This window comes from Nanorana parkeri, unplaced genomic scaffold (genome assembly GCF_000935625.1).
Source record: "Nanorana parkeri isolate BGI_ZX_2015 unplaced genomic scaffold, ASM93562v1 scaffold657, whole genome shotgun sequence".
In the NCBI taxonomy this organism is placed as follows: Eukaryota; Metazoa; Chordata; class Amphibia; order Anura; family Dicroglossidae; genus Nanorana; species Nanorana parkeri.
Genome location: NW_017306925.1, coordinates 473,408 through 488,713, shown reverse-complemented (window position 1 = coordinate 488,713; position 15,306 = coordinate 473,408). Strand labels below are relative to the sequence as shown.

General features: G+C 37.7%; 1 protein-coding gene across 1 annotated transcript in view; it reads left to right on the top strand.

The window, feature by feature from the left end:
• The window catches only part of ECEL1 (endothelin converting enzyme like 1), an 85,499-nt gene that overhangs the window by 56,753 nt on the left and 13,440 nt on the right, over positions 1-15,306 (top strand). The window contains exons 7-11 of the mRNA XM_018563345.1: positions 5,774-5,996; positions 7,062-7,160; positions 12,647-12,721; positions 13,488-13,591; positions 15,167-15,225. Coding sequence (XP_018418847.1) covers positions 5,774-5,996; positions 7,062-7,160; positions 12,647-12,721; positions 13,488-13,591; positions 15,167-15,225 — 560 coding nt within the window. The remainder of the gene's footprint in view (positions 1-5,773; positions 5,997-7,061; positions 7,161-12,646; positions 12,722-13,487; positions 13,592-15,166; positions 15,226-15,306) is intronic.

Below are 15,306 nucleotides of genomic sequence, written 5' to 3'. Positions count from 1 at the left end.
CCACTCCCGTGGCTCCCACAAACTCTTCTTGTCATCTGGCGGTCCTAGGACGGCTAATATCATCAAGTACGATGTAGGTTCCACAGCCCTGGTTTGTACATAAGCATGCAGAGGGAAAGTCCACAGCTGGAGTAAAGGAGGGAAAGAGGATAGTGTTGACTTCTGGGTGAGCAGTGATCAGATAACTAAAACAGCTTTTTCTGGGCCCTAGGCATAAAAAGTGGTTAACCCTTTAAAGTGACACGTAACACCTAAGTTAAAACTTAAAAATGCATTCAAGTACCTTAACTATTAACAAAAATGTATCTTATTTGTGTGTCACGTTGTAGATCCCAAATCATCTCTGAATTTCTGCTGACACTGTCCTTCCTTCTGGAGGGTGGCTACTTTTGTTCCCCATGCTCCCTGTCTGTGTTGTAAAGTAGCCAACACTCCAAGCCGAATGATACACAAAAAAAGTTACATTTTTGTTAATGCTTAGGGTACTTCAATGCATTTTTAAGATTTAACTCCTGAGTTTAATGTCACTTTAAGTGTGGGGGCAACCCCACCACAGAGGGAACATTTCCAGTTCCCTGAAGTAAAGCCTTAATCAGCTATAGAAATATTTATATAGAGCAGCTAGTCCCAGTCCAATCAAGTTATTTGAGTATTGAACCTTTCAGTGCCTGGATACACTTTACAATATAATAAATTTAGAAGTAGCAGTGCCCACCCACAGAGCAGTGTAAAAAGCTATAATTCACTTCAGCTTTCTTTTACATAGTCAAGGCTTAAAGCCCAACTCCAGTCAAAAAGTATTTTCTTCCACCCCTCTGTCCCACCCACCTCTAAGCCATTTTTTTTATTCCCATTAGCTTGTGAAGTCGGGTATACTCACCTAAGTTCCCCCTCTAGGTCCCTCACCACCACCGTTTCTGTGTGTGGGGGGGCCTCGAATTCAGCAGTGCAATGGCGCCTGAGACTGCTGGTCCCCTCCACTCCCCTCCACTGATCTTGGATCAGTCCTCTTCTGGATACTGAGAGGATTCTGGCCAACAGACATCCAAGAGGTTGTGTCCACATCATGCAGGCACTGACATGGATACTCAAAGAAGTACCTAAGCAGGGAAAACACAGAAAAGGAGAAGGCTGCAGCATCACGTGACCGTAAAAAAGGGCTTTGATATAGAGATTTTTCTTCTTTTTATTCAGGAATCAGATAGGGGGTTGTGGGAGGAAGAAGTGGTCTGGGGGTGAAATGTATCCTGGATTTGGGCTTTAATAAAGAGATAGAAAAATTGCAAGTTTCAACTGCTGACTATTTTGCAATAATAGCACAAAGTTTGAATGTAAAGGGATTCTACTTTGTTTCAGTTTCCATACAACATTGTGATCTTGATTCAAATATGACAAATTCTCGTGTATATCTTTTCCCTAATTTGATTGGCTTGCTTCTTCTAAGAATCTTTCCCATATCTGCTGTCACTTGTTTGACTGGTTCCGATATTTCCTATGTCTATCTTCTAGTCAACCCTCTGCACATTACTCACCTATTCTAAATTGTTTTATTACAATTTAATTTTTTATATAGGAATTCATAGTTCATTTACTCAGCATCAACCAATCAGTGAATTGTAATCCTACCAACTAGTGGTTCTTTGGCATACTACAATACCCAGCATGTCTGCACATTGCTAATTCCACATTCACATGCTCATATCCAGAACTATCATGCAGGGTTTGAAAATTTAAGACTTACCCTACAGCCAAAACCCAGGTAGCGCAAGATCACATTCATAGCTCATGGTGTTTTATCCTGCTGGCAGACAATTTATAGCCTTGCATAGAAATAAAGATGCAGGCGAATACTGAGTGGTATTCCTATTCCTACCCCAAGACAGCTGTTTAGCTCCTATTTGATGTAAACATGTGTTCTGTCATCTTCGAGGCAAAAGATAAAGTATCAAAATAACTTATGGTGTAATGAAAAGTAACTAAAAGCCTTTCAATTCATTTGACAAGGAGATATGCTTTTACATTGAAAATCAATGCCAGTGGCAGCTGAGGAACAAGTACCTTGTCTGTTTCATTAATTCAAGATTTCTTTGCAGAAAGGAATTAAATTTATTACAAGTGTGTTTAAACTCTGCCACGTCTCAAATTACAGCTGCTGAAAATTTGTACCATATGTCTACTAAGAAGACCAAACTGCTATCTTGAGTTTATATAGTAAGACATAGACCCACACTGCACCAATTCAGATCAATTCAAATGGAGAATCATTTGTGTAAACACGAGCAAAGCACTATGATGTCAACATGGGTTCTTATACCACCAAAAGAGGCTTACTGCCCTTGTATATGTACTGTATATGATTATTGACCTCTTTGGTGAATCCCAAAACAGAATTAAAGCAAAGAGTGCAAAAGGCAGTCAGGCACTTCTATATTATACCGTTCTTCCATCTTATCATATATCAGGAACAGAGGGTTTGAGAATGGAGGTATTTGGGTGGGCCTACAGGAAACACAGCACATGGAGGACTCCAAGAGTGATGCTCATATTCGGAACACCAGACTTAAGGCAATTTAGTGAGAAAGGGCCCTACAGGCTATGAATAGTAAAACCAACAAACAAAAACCTTACTAAATTATATTACAACATAATAGTAGATGAGTAAATTAAATACGTATAATACAAACTTTAGACTAGCTGCTTGAGAACAATCATTTAATTTCTTTGGTAAATGTAATGAAAGCAATTAAATGATGTGGTCGTGGAGAAAAGTCACGAACAGGCAGTGAATAGTATATAGCAAATGTCCAATACAACTTAACCAGCAAATGAACAGAAGGGTAAGAATCTAATAATAAAAGTTACACGGTCAAAAGTAGTAACACTAGCGCAAATCCTTTCATGGAGGATGATAAGCACAGTGGCACTCCACCCCACACCTACCAAAGTCTAATTTACCAATGGTCCCAATTTCTGCATGGGTATAAGGCTTACAGTTAATAACTGGAGAATAGGATGGAAGATATAGCAAAATAATTGCAAGAGAACTGAATTCTTTTAGGTGATAAATATCTCCCTTTAATTGTTATTAGTAAAAAAAATAAACTGAACTTGACAAACAGCGAAATGCGCCATAAAAATACACACATGGAAGCTTTACAACCCTACAGACCGCTAGTCTAGTGACCTCACTTTTCTCTGCTGCAGTTAAGCAACATGTAAGTCACCTACCCTGATCAAAGCCTGTGATTGGACAGTGGAAGAAGAGAAACTGATAGTAATTTCTTTGCTCCCTCCTCCATTGATTATGTTCCTTGCCAGATCATGTGCATGCAAGATAACTTAAAAAGGAACTTTACCTATATCTTAAAAATAACAACTAAGGCACCTTTAGAAATGTTTAGTACTGACAATCTACAAACAAGATATTTGTAGATAAAAGGCTTTTTATTTTTTGCATACCTTGTTTTTCTTTTCTTCCCCAGTTTTCTGACAGTGGCCATTTTAACTAAGGGCATGTTACTAGATCTCCCTTTACTTTCTGGGACTCTGGCACATGTGATTAGGACATGTGAACATGCAACATCATCTCCGGGGAGGAAAATTCCTTTCCCTGAGATCTCGTGGATTACAGATAAGATTGCCCAGCAACGCTCTGCTGAAGTAACCTTCCCAGCATGTAATGCTTGGGCACGATTAGATCATTTGTGCCAAAGTGGACCAGGAAGTGGAAAAAAATATATTTGTTTAGCTAATGGATGTAAGATGATTTCATATCAGCATGCAGAGATTCACAGTGATGTGATTTTTAGTCAAAGGGGGTAAAGGTCTGCTTTAATGGTCTCAAGTGCTGCCTCTTACCTCTCCCAGTCTGAAGGCTCCTGGATAAGCTGAAATAAAGACAATTATTTTCACTAGTTGCATTTAATAATAAACAGAAGTATATAATATAAATATATAACTGCAATTGTTGTTTTTTTTTAACTGCCTCCCGGTCAATCAGATACGAATGCTTAGTGGGTGATGTTATTTGTGGCATTCCTTTTAAACATTTATATATATTTAATAGTAAGTACAGCAGTGAAGTGAAAGAATAGACCCTTTACAAGCATCATAATATCACTTGTAAGATGTACAGTATGTACCAGGAGATGTATGCTCATCTCTTTGTTGTTGGCAGCAATCAATATTAAAGTAAGAGGTCTAGTACACATAGTATCACTAGTCAAAATCAATAAAAGACCATTCATTTATTCTATGTATCAGAGGTGACATTTGACACCTTCATCACGGCAATAATGGGGCAGTTATTGGCATCTGTCCAGGGGGAATTCAGGGGTGACTTAGAAAAAGACAAGGCACCAGGATCACTGCAGACTTTTTATTGTTCCTACAAAGGTGAAAGTAATGTAAATTACTGAACTCTCCTTATCAAATTCTATTTTCTATGTAATTTCTTTTTACCATTAAACTTTCTTCTACCTCCTACTACATGGCCTGACTTACTTTTACAATTCTATTTTCTTGTGTTTCCTTTTAAAGTATACTTTATGACTTTTTTACTAGCAAGGATTTCATCTTACCTTATAAAACAGAATAGCCCTAGCTTTATTCTCCTTTTTTTGCTTCAATATCAGACTTGTTTCGTTCCACTATCTCATCTGAATTTCTTATTTCTCTGTCTTCCTATGTGTCTCCATTAATGCACTCAGCATTCACCTTCTCTCTCTGCCAACCTACATCTCTTGCTTTGTCTTTCCAGCCCCCTCCTCAATCATTATTCCACTCTCTTCTTCCTTCCTTATAATGTCATACAAAGCCCTGGGCTGACTCGCAGCTGACATACCACAACCTCTCCCAGACTGGACTCTATGGTTGGGACATTAAGCTAATGGTCATTGATCTGGTGAGAGTTTAGTGTGTTCTGAATGTCAATGTGTTGTGTTTGCAAAGTGATTGCTTGAGCAGACCAGCATTGTGTTCTCAGTACAAGGTTTGGATTCAGATTTTGCTTGCAAGAAACAGTATTAGAATAAAACATTATTTTATGTATGAAAAGCTGAGTGTTTCTGAGTAGTATACAGATCTGGAAATACAAAAGCATTATGTAGTACCAGAATAATAGATAAACATCATTTGATAGTCAGACCGTTTACAGTAAGACAATGCTTTTATGATGGGGATATAATATAATACAAGCTTCCTTTTTGACATATAATAAGGATTGCTGGCTCAGGATGTGTTCGGGATAATACTGTCACTCTGTACTTAGACCTCACTTTTTCATGTACTCTTCTGCATACGGAGCAGTCTGCAGTGAAAAAGGGATTGTGTGACGAGTGCCCTGGAGGATGAGTTCATTAAAAGCTGGGAGATTACACAAGCTTCATTTCAATTACTAGGATTTAAAATGTAAAGAACAATTTGAGGATTAAACCTGCCAAATAGCTAGCTATAAGAGTGGAAGAAAATAAATCTTCAAGTATATGCCCAAAATCCTCCGCCTTCTATCACCCCTGGTGAAACAGTAATTCCTTAGTTACTCATCATGCATTTTAACTTTAGTTATGATGGCTTTAACCTTGTAACTAACAGGGACAAACTGAAACTCATCTAATCAAATGGAATTATTTGTGTAATGGGCTGATTTTTCTAGTTCTATTGCTTCTTGTTGTAATATTATTTCAAGGGTACGTTAAAATATTTAATAAGAATTTTGGTTATATGAGATAAAGCCAGCATGATCAATATAACACTCATTTTATGCTTTCCATAGTGTCCTTCACAATTACATGCTCTGGAGACTTGTGGTGGCACTGAGTGAACATCTCTCCACTCCCTTCCGAGATGCCCTTCATGACCTGTCTAAGGAGATGGAGGGTTCAGAAAAGCAGCTAGAGCTGGTAAAAGTATGCCTTACTCAAGCCAATAAACACTTTGGAATGGCGCTAGGAGCCCTCTTTGTAGAAGAATATTTCTCATCAAACAGCAAGGGAAAGGTAAGGAAACGATGCACGCTGTGCTGATTAAGAGTTATGGTATTTGTAGCACCAATTACTATAAATAAAATTGCAAATGTGATGTATCTGCTGATGTATAACTCCAAATATATATCAATTTCTATGCTATTTTAAGCAACAATAAATGATGGTGATGTCTGTTAAGCAATGAGAATGTGCAACAGTTTTATTTTACAAAGAGCCATATTTCTGTAAGAAACCATTCCTAACCCTTAAAACCCAATTAAAGCCACAAACATAATGTAGATATTCAGACAGATATAAAAACCCCTCCATTTTCATAGACTGAAATGTGGCTGCACTGTAAGGCAGGGATCACACTTTTGCATTGTGATACCACAATGGTTTATAACACTATGCACCTATGGAACCTGTCACACTAAGGCAACACACAGTTGCAGCGAGCTATTGTGTTACACAGTCATGCTTGGGTGTTTTATCAGCCCATTCAAAATAATGGGCTGTTTAAATGCAATACACTCAATACAACTTGCATTAAAATGCCTGCATTAGGGTACCACACAGGTGTGATCCCTCTCTAATACATTGGCGAACACACCTCCTCTCGTTTTACACAGCACATGTGTGTATGTGTGTGTGTGTGTGTGTGTGTGTGTGTGTGTGTGTGTGTGAGCATAAATAATGAGGGGTGTGACCATTGTGCAGCTATGGAATCATAGAGTACTGGAGTCAGAGAGCAGAAAAACATTTTCACTAAGGTATAAGGGCATATTTCATGTGAAAATGGGTTACAAATCATAATATACATTGCTACAGGACTATTAGGAAAACAATGGTGTAAAACTTTAATTGATCCTTAATGTTATTCTTGACCTGCTTCTTAACATATCCATCTCTAAACCCTAACCATAGTCAACTCATAACACAAAAATATAACCTCCTGCTTCATCATGACCCAACAACAACCTAACCCCTAAACTAATCTGTAACACTAAATTGTCACCTCCAACAGAAGTTTAACCCTACCTTGCACCTGAAGAAGCTCTTACACAATATTCAGTATTTTCTCTCTGCTCTCTACAGGTACAACAACTTGTTGAAGATATTAAACATATACTTGATCACAGGTTAGATGAACTGGACTGGATGGACAAAGAGACCAAAGAAGCTGCAAGAACAAAGGTGAACTAATCCCTAAATTCAACTATATCGGTATTGATTGTGGGAATGTTTCTGTGAGCTCAGAGAATAACATTTCTCTATCTTGAATGTACAACCAATATTTATATAACAAGGTCCTAATGTTAATTGCATTTTGTATTAGCATTATGGGGATATTGAAAACAGAAGTAGGTAAAAACATGTGTATGTGAAGTCCTTACATAGTTACATAGTATTTGAGGTTGAATAAAGACACATGTCCATCAAGTCCTAAAACATGCCTTTGGGAAAACAATAGTATTACTCCAACAGCCGCGCTTTCAATTACACACAAATACCCATCAGATTTATTTACATATATAGCGTGGTTGCACTGAATGTCATCTTACTTCAGAAATCGTGATTATACACATAGGTCTGGAGCCATACACATAAAACATTACCCATTGCTGGCCTGGTGGGCAGACGCAGAGACAGTCTAACATGGCTTCCCCCAAAGCATTAGATCAATCTATTGTAGTAAAAAGATTATGAGCAATCACAAGAGGATGACGCTATCCATATCCTATTATACAGTGGTAAGGAAGCTACTCACCATACTGTATATGTGCAGATTTATAACTATAACAATACAGCATCCACCATATTCAAGGATCCAAGATAACTTTCTGTGAATAAATTAGAGTCATATTAATCAACCTTACATGCAGTATATATCCTAATCTATGCACTATATACTATACACCGAGTGGCCAGATTATTATGACCACCCCATCAGTACTTCGTTGGGCCACGAGATGACTCCACGAGATGACTTCGTTGGGCCACCTCGTGACTCAACGAGATGTTGAAAGGTGATGCGAGGAATCTGACACTGCACTGTTGCCCTTCTGTTGTCTTGTACCAGTCTTGCCACTCTCCGTTTTGCCCTAACATTGACTAGTCGCTGACGGCCAAAATTTGCACGTTCAGACCCAGATTTTCGGCTTACAGTCCAGTCTTTAAACACTTTAACAACAGCTGCTCTTGAACATTTAACGAACTCTGCTGTTTTGCTGATACTCGCTCCATGGCTCCGAGCGCCAACAATCATCCCACGTTCAAAGGCTGTTAAATTGCGTTGTTTACCCATATCTTCAGAAAAAAATCACTTCTACTGTCGTGGTAAACAACCTTCTTCCCTATTTATAATGATCTGGCCCTCTAGCAACTTCAGCGCAAAATTATAGCTAATTGTAGCTAATTTGCCTACAAACGTCAGGTGGTCATAATAATCTGGCCACTCAGTGTATAACCAATCTTACCCCAAAAAAGTGTGCGGTATAGACCGCACACTTCTTATCAGTTTGGCTTGAAAGAGTGTACCATCCAGGCTACTCACATTAAGGGATTAACACTTTCCAGCCTAAAGCTGGCCATACACCTATAGATTATCTGGAGATTTTCTATGGTCAGATGGAAAAAGTGCAACAGATTCCTCCATCTACGCTAAACTGTGAGGAATCTCCCACTGGACCAAGCTTCAGTATCTTGCTAGTCAGCCTCGCTGGCTGTCAAAATACCTGAGCAATCTGATTGGATGCAGGCATTTTCAGGTATTTTGAGAGCCAGCAGAGCCAACTAGCAAGATACTGAAGCTTGGCCTGGTCTGACGTTAATGGCGGCGAGCACTAAATTTGATTGGTAGTTGTGTGTAAGTGAGAATGCGGCTATTGGAGTAATATTATGGTTATCCAGTAAGCCAGAACTTTGTGGATGAGATGTGGCTGGATGTCAATATATACAGTACAAGCACAGTATTGATATTTGTGAACTGGTTTGGTAAAACACGATATGCATTTGGATTACTTTCACAATGTGTTCAAGATACAACATAAAAGCGTTAGTAGGCTTTGTCTTTTCTTTAATAAAGAATACTGTTCTTATGACGGTCAGTTATAAAGAAGTAGTGAAGGGATAATATTATTACTGTTCTTGTAGTGCATATGAGATGCATTCTATTGGCAGACATTTAATTCAAATGGGTATAGAACATGCTTGAGCCCAGTGCAACTTAAAAGCAAATAAAAAACAAAACCCTGCCCTGTTGCATCCTATTAATATTGACAACATTGCATACAAGGAGCTTCTAACATGACCTATTATAGGTAAACAATGATAAGTATGTCAAGCATTAGAAGCAAATGATTTGTACACAAAGGATTATATGGTGCTAAAACAATTCAATCAACAGTTCAAAGAAAGTAGTAAGTGATAAGCTTGGTTTGAAGCTCCTAACTCACCCTGTTTTATTAATCCGAACATAATTTGCCCAGGCCTGTATTGGGGCTGCTGTCTTGTTTACTATGGTCCTATTGCAGTGTTTCTGACTTAACAGCCTTCTAAAAGCAGTTATTTCAGCCTTTCAAAGAGCAGTCCCATTGGATTAGGCTGTTACACAGTTCTGGATAATTATGTTGATAAAAAGCTTTGCAGCCTCTTGTAATTTTAATTCCTGGTTATACTTTTCATTTAGAAGAAAATCTCACTTTCCAGTGCTGGCATATTTCTAGAGCCATGCTAATGTCTAAAGCTTCCAATTTGGCTAGGTTCACTACCAGCCTTAAAAGAGTTGAATTATAGGATAATAAACCGAGAAGATTGGGAATGCTGATAAAAGTCTAGCTTAAAGATATATTTAGCAATTGTTAACATTGCTGGACCTGCAAAGTATGTGTGTGAAAAATATATCTCCCATTTATACTGTGTTAACCTGGAAAGCCATATAAATAATAAACTAATAAACATTTACATCACACTGAAAGGGTTGCACATGTTTTCAATCTAAAATTGTCATTAGTTTAAGGGCCTGTTAGATTCTAGTTGTATGGCACTTACTATAATGCATAGAAGAGCATAACATGCCGAAAAACATTATTTTAGATGGAGCTCATTCAGTGCAATGTGTTGTGAAAAAAATTATACATATTTTTTTTTTTAAAACCATTAGTTTGCATCAAGGGGCCCATTATAATTATTCATAGTGTATAGAAACATGCGTTATGTGCATTAATTTGCACTCCCAATGCATAATAACAAAGGCTTTCCCCTGGCAACCAACCCAATTTAAAGCCAGCTCAGGCTGCTTATGTTTATATATTGTTTTCAATAATGAACCTTTATCACCTCTGCAATATAATAAACTGTGGACAATAAAGCAGATACACATGCATCAACACACCTTATAAAAGGGTGTCAAAACACAATGTCATGCACTTAAAAAAGTTTGAAAAAGTGCACCCACAGGTTTAAATGTACCTATAAGGAAGAAAACAGAAATAACTAATTTCTTAGTGGCAAAAACTTGATTTGTACCTTTTGTGACAAAGTTCACAACTGCATACTATATTTATTATTTCAAAAATCAATACAACTTGAAGTGTTTATGTACAACATTCACTAAGTCATGGTAATTTAGTTTACTGTAGTCAGATAAGAAAAAAGTATTGCTGACTGGTCATTTTCTGCATATCTGTTCAGGGTCAGTGACTTAAAACATTAAAAACAGAAAGTCAGCACTGTAGCCAGGCAACTTGCATTTTCAGCCTTGGCATCCTATGTTAAAAACCTCATATTCTCGGATTGTGACCTGATTTTTCCAAAGGCTAATAGCAAACAGTATTTGTCAATGGGGTGTAAGAATGAGGCAAGAAATATATTATATCGTTGGAAAAAACAGGGTTAATGTTATGTGTGATATACAGTATATGCAAACATATGGATAGATATTTCCCTTATGATGAATGTAGACAAATGTTTTAGGATCTACCACTGAAGACTTTGATGTATGCAGATTAAATGCTGTATTTGTTTCAGGTAACAAAGTTCTATCAGCTGTCAGAATAACAAGGCTGACCCCTGTATGCTGGCTAGTAACATTTCATATACAGAAACCAAACCACGATGAGGGTGACATCAGCCAATATATATGCCACTCATAAGATTAAATGTGTCTCTATACAGTATGTACTTCATTAAGAGATAAAAAAGAATTATGGGGGTATATTGGAAAATGAAATCCCTGTGGGTGGGTTTGATTAAAAGTGTTCTTCACTTTGATTTCTATTAGGATAAAAATATGAAGTACCAGCTAATGCAATTTGGGGGTAAATAAAGTCCTGTTGGCGGACTAGAATGCATAATATGTTATATTTCTTTTTAAACTTAAAGTGACATTAAACCCTCAGATTTTTTAACATAAAACAATACGGTAATGTGTGCCTTACTGTAATCCATGGTTGTTTCCCTTCTCTTTGCTGCTCTTCCTTTTAAATCTGTATCTCTTCTCATGCTGGGCAGAACTTCTGTTTTGCAGCAGACTGCCTTGTCTCTGGAATGGCTACATGGTGTCTGTGTGTAAGTTTGCAACCTGAGCCAGCACTACAGGAAGAGGCACTCAGCTGCAAAGGGAAGTTCTCCCCCAGCATGAGAAGAAATACGGATTTAAAAGGAAGAGCAGCAAAGAGGAGGGAAACTACTATGGATTACAGTAAGGCACACATTACTGTATTGGTTTATGTTAAAAAATCTGAGGGTTTAATGTCACATTAAAGTCAACCTGACCTAAACTAAACGTTTGTAAGGTAATATTAGTGCCGAAGGGCAGCCACCTTGTGGTGCCTAGATGTACCTATGTTAGACTTCAAATTGATCGCTGTGTCCTTAGGAACCCTAATGGATCTTAGGCCCAGATGTACAACCTAATTTTAAATTGGGCACAAATCAAGGCCCTATACACTGTCTAGACCTAGGATACAAGGGGGCTCCACAGGAACACAAATACATTTTTGAAGTCTAAATATAGCAATATACCTCATAATCTAATCATAAACTAATCATAAAATCTCTGTTAGATCTACCACCAACTATGTAGTATTAGGGCCAGCCTGATTGGATATAACCAGGGCTGGATTTCCCACAAGGCCAACCAAGGCCCGGTCTCAGGGCAGCAGGGAGTAGAGGGGCAGAAGGGGTTCCTATTCCTATCTCCCGATGCCCGGACATGCAATTCCGGGCGCCGGGCGGGTAGTTGTTTTCTACATTTAGCCCTGCTTTTGGCAAGTAGAGCTAAATGAACAGCGGGAAAGCCGCTGCTTGTTTTTCACAAGTGATCCCGGCGATGTGGCCGAGATCACTTGTATGCAGCCTGCAGGTCCATTCTCCATGGGGGGGGGGCGTGTAGAGGGGCACATTGAGGAACCTGGCCTTGGGGCAACAGAGAGAGTAAATCCGGCCCTGGATATAACTACATTTATTATAGATGCAGACCTTAGCACTACATCGTTATTGGTAGATCTAAAGATCAGCTAAACAATAAAAAGATTGTACGAACAGATTGTAATGTGTATGGCCACGCATACTCACACCCATCACAAGGTGCTGCTTTTCTGCACTCTTGTTGCGAAAGGAGCATGGCTAGGCCTTGATTTAACTCCAGATTTGGTTACCATACTGATTTCTCTTGACAGTTAAAACACATGATGGTCATGATTGGGTACCCAGATTTCCTGTTGGAGCCAGAGGCCAAGGATAAAGAATATGAAGTAAGTTTCACTGCTTACAGTTCACAGTTGAAGTGTTTGGAGCATTTTTGGACAGAGTAGTATGGTTTAGATCCTCGTCAGAATTGTATTGCTGTCTGTGTTCCCATTAGGGTGATTTACTGTCTCTAATTGTTCTGATCCCCAATCTCCCTGGGAATGAAAGTTAAGGTTAATCCAAAAATCTTGTAACAAGTATCTAAAAGGGGATTTTCCCTCATATTGGAAAAACATCCTCTTACTTCTTATTCAGTCTACAGAACAGGGAGTAAAGGGACATCTCCCAAATGAAACACAGATGGCAAAAAATAGCAATCTTATAGTCTTAAAGCCCCCCCCACACTCTATCTAAAATTAAATATGACTACTAACATCGGAGAACTATTTTTTAAAGACTGCTAGCATGAAAGACATTTAGGGGAAATTATAAAAACTGTAGCAGAAAGAATCTGGAACATTTGCCAATGGCAACCAGTCAGTACCAATAAATAAGTATTTATTTCCTACTATCCTCCACTACGTTTAGTAGCCATATTGTGGTCATTTTATGATATTACATTCAACCTGGAGTGTAAATATACCAATAACATTTGATTTTTCTCCCATTTGCACAGAATGAATGTACATGCAGTTGTGCAGGATGAATGGCTCTGTAATTATTTTTATAAATACACCATTTAAAGTTTTCTTTTAGGGAACATATAAAGTAAATGCAAAATCCAGTTGTCCTGGTTGTTTGTACAACTCTCAATCCTTATCCTTTTCCTAGTTTGATGTTCACGAAAAGACGTATTTCCAGAATATCTTAAACAGTATAAGGTACAGCATCAAGCAGTCAGTGAAGAAGATCCGTCAAGAAGTGGATAAATCTGCGTAAGTATAAAGGTTTTGAACGTCTGCTCCTGAAAAAAAAATGTTTTTTTTTTTCATTTTCAGTAGGACAGTGGGAAAGCACCTTTTTCCATTAACCCAAATTTGGCATTTGTCTGAAACAGTTATTTTACGAATTGTTTTACGAACTGTATTAACTCCTTCCTGACCGATGACATGATTATTCTATCACGATCTTTCAGTTCCTTAACGACCGGTGAAGTTATAATCCCGTAATGCAGTACAATGAGTGCTGGTCCATAGAGGGATTTTGATTTACTGCCGTTGCTGGATGCCTCTGGGTCAGAGGCAGACCCTCAACAACAGATTATGTGGTCCCAGCCATGTGATCACAGTGGTAGCAAATTCATGTGATCACAGAGCCGGGACAGTCACTTAGCTGGATTGCAGCTCACTGTGTTATGGAGCTGTGAGCTGACTCAATTTGTTACAAACTGATACAAAGTATCAAAGCTTATGTAAATAAAAAATAACCCTTTTGGTGTCCCCTAGTTTAAAAAAATTAAACAATGTAAAAATAAAAAAATTAACCTAAAACTTTTTTTTACAAAGTTTAAAAAAGTAAAGAAAATATATTTAATAAACAAATGATAAGAAAATATAAAGCCGAGGAGATTATTAAAGATAGGAGACAAACATACAACATTTTAAAATTGTTCCAAACTAAAATTGTATTTTGTGACCTATAACTCCCAAATCCCAGACACATGATCTACCCTATAAATCAGGACAAATAAAATAATTTATTATGAATTACTTTCTTTTAGCTTCACTAATTATGTAAACATTATTAATGTGAAAAATGTGTTGTTTTTTTTCATTTGTTTGTATTTTTTATATAAAAAATAACAAATGTATATATATGCACATCGAATGAAAGCCCAATTTGTCCTTTAAAAAACAGTATATAATAAGTGTAGTTGCAATGCATTAGGAAGATGGAAATTATGGTTAAACAAACACATAGCAAAAAGGCATAATTGCTCCGGTTCCCAGGAACAAAAACATTTTCTGAAGTTGTGTCACAAAGGGGTTAATTTTTTATTTGCATTGTATTTTGTTTCCTATTTGTTTTTGATAAACTGAAACTTCTTCAATAAAAAGTTTTTTGTTACTGCACTTATACCCATAGTCCGTTCTGATCAGATTCGCTTGTCAGTTTAAGGCAGATCTGATTGGAAGCTCAGTGTTTAGCCTGTGGGCAGGTGGTTACCTCCAGGTCTGTCTAGGTCTGAAAAAAAACCTTGAAAGGTTGGGTCCTTTTCCTTGTTTTTGGACCTAAATGTGATGGATTGGAGGTAATCCATTTACATCCATTTACATCTGTCTGCTCATAGACTTAACATGGGTCCAACTTGTGGAGGAAAAACTGAAGAGACACGGATATCACAAAAGTCTGAATGATTTTGTTGGCCATCCGGTAACTAATTTACAGTGTATTGTCACAGTTTGTAAGGCACCATACTTTTTCAGTAGCATGCTTGCATGTAATCACATGTGTGTATAATACAGCAAACAAAAGACCTTGTATTAACGTTAGCTTATTACACTTAACAGGTGGTTGCTTCCTCCCCAGGCCCTGAATGCCTACTATCTTCCTAACAAAAACCAAATGGGTGAGTCTTCAGCACTGATCAACACAGAGCACCTTTTTTGTATGCTGTTTATACCTAATCCCTTATATTAAAATTATTGTA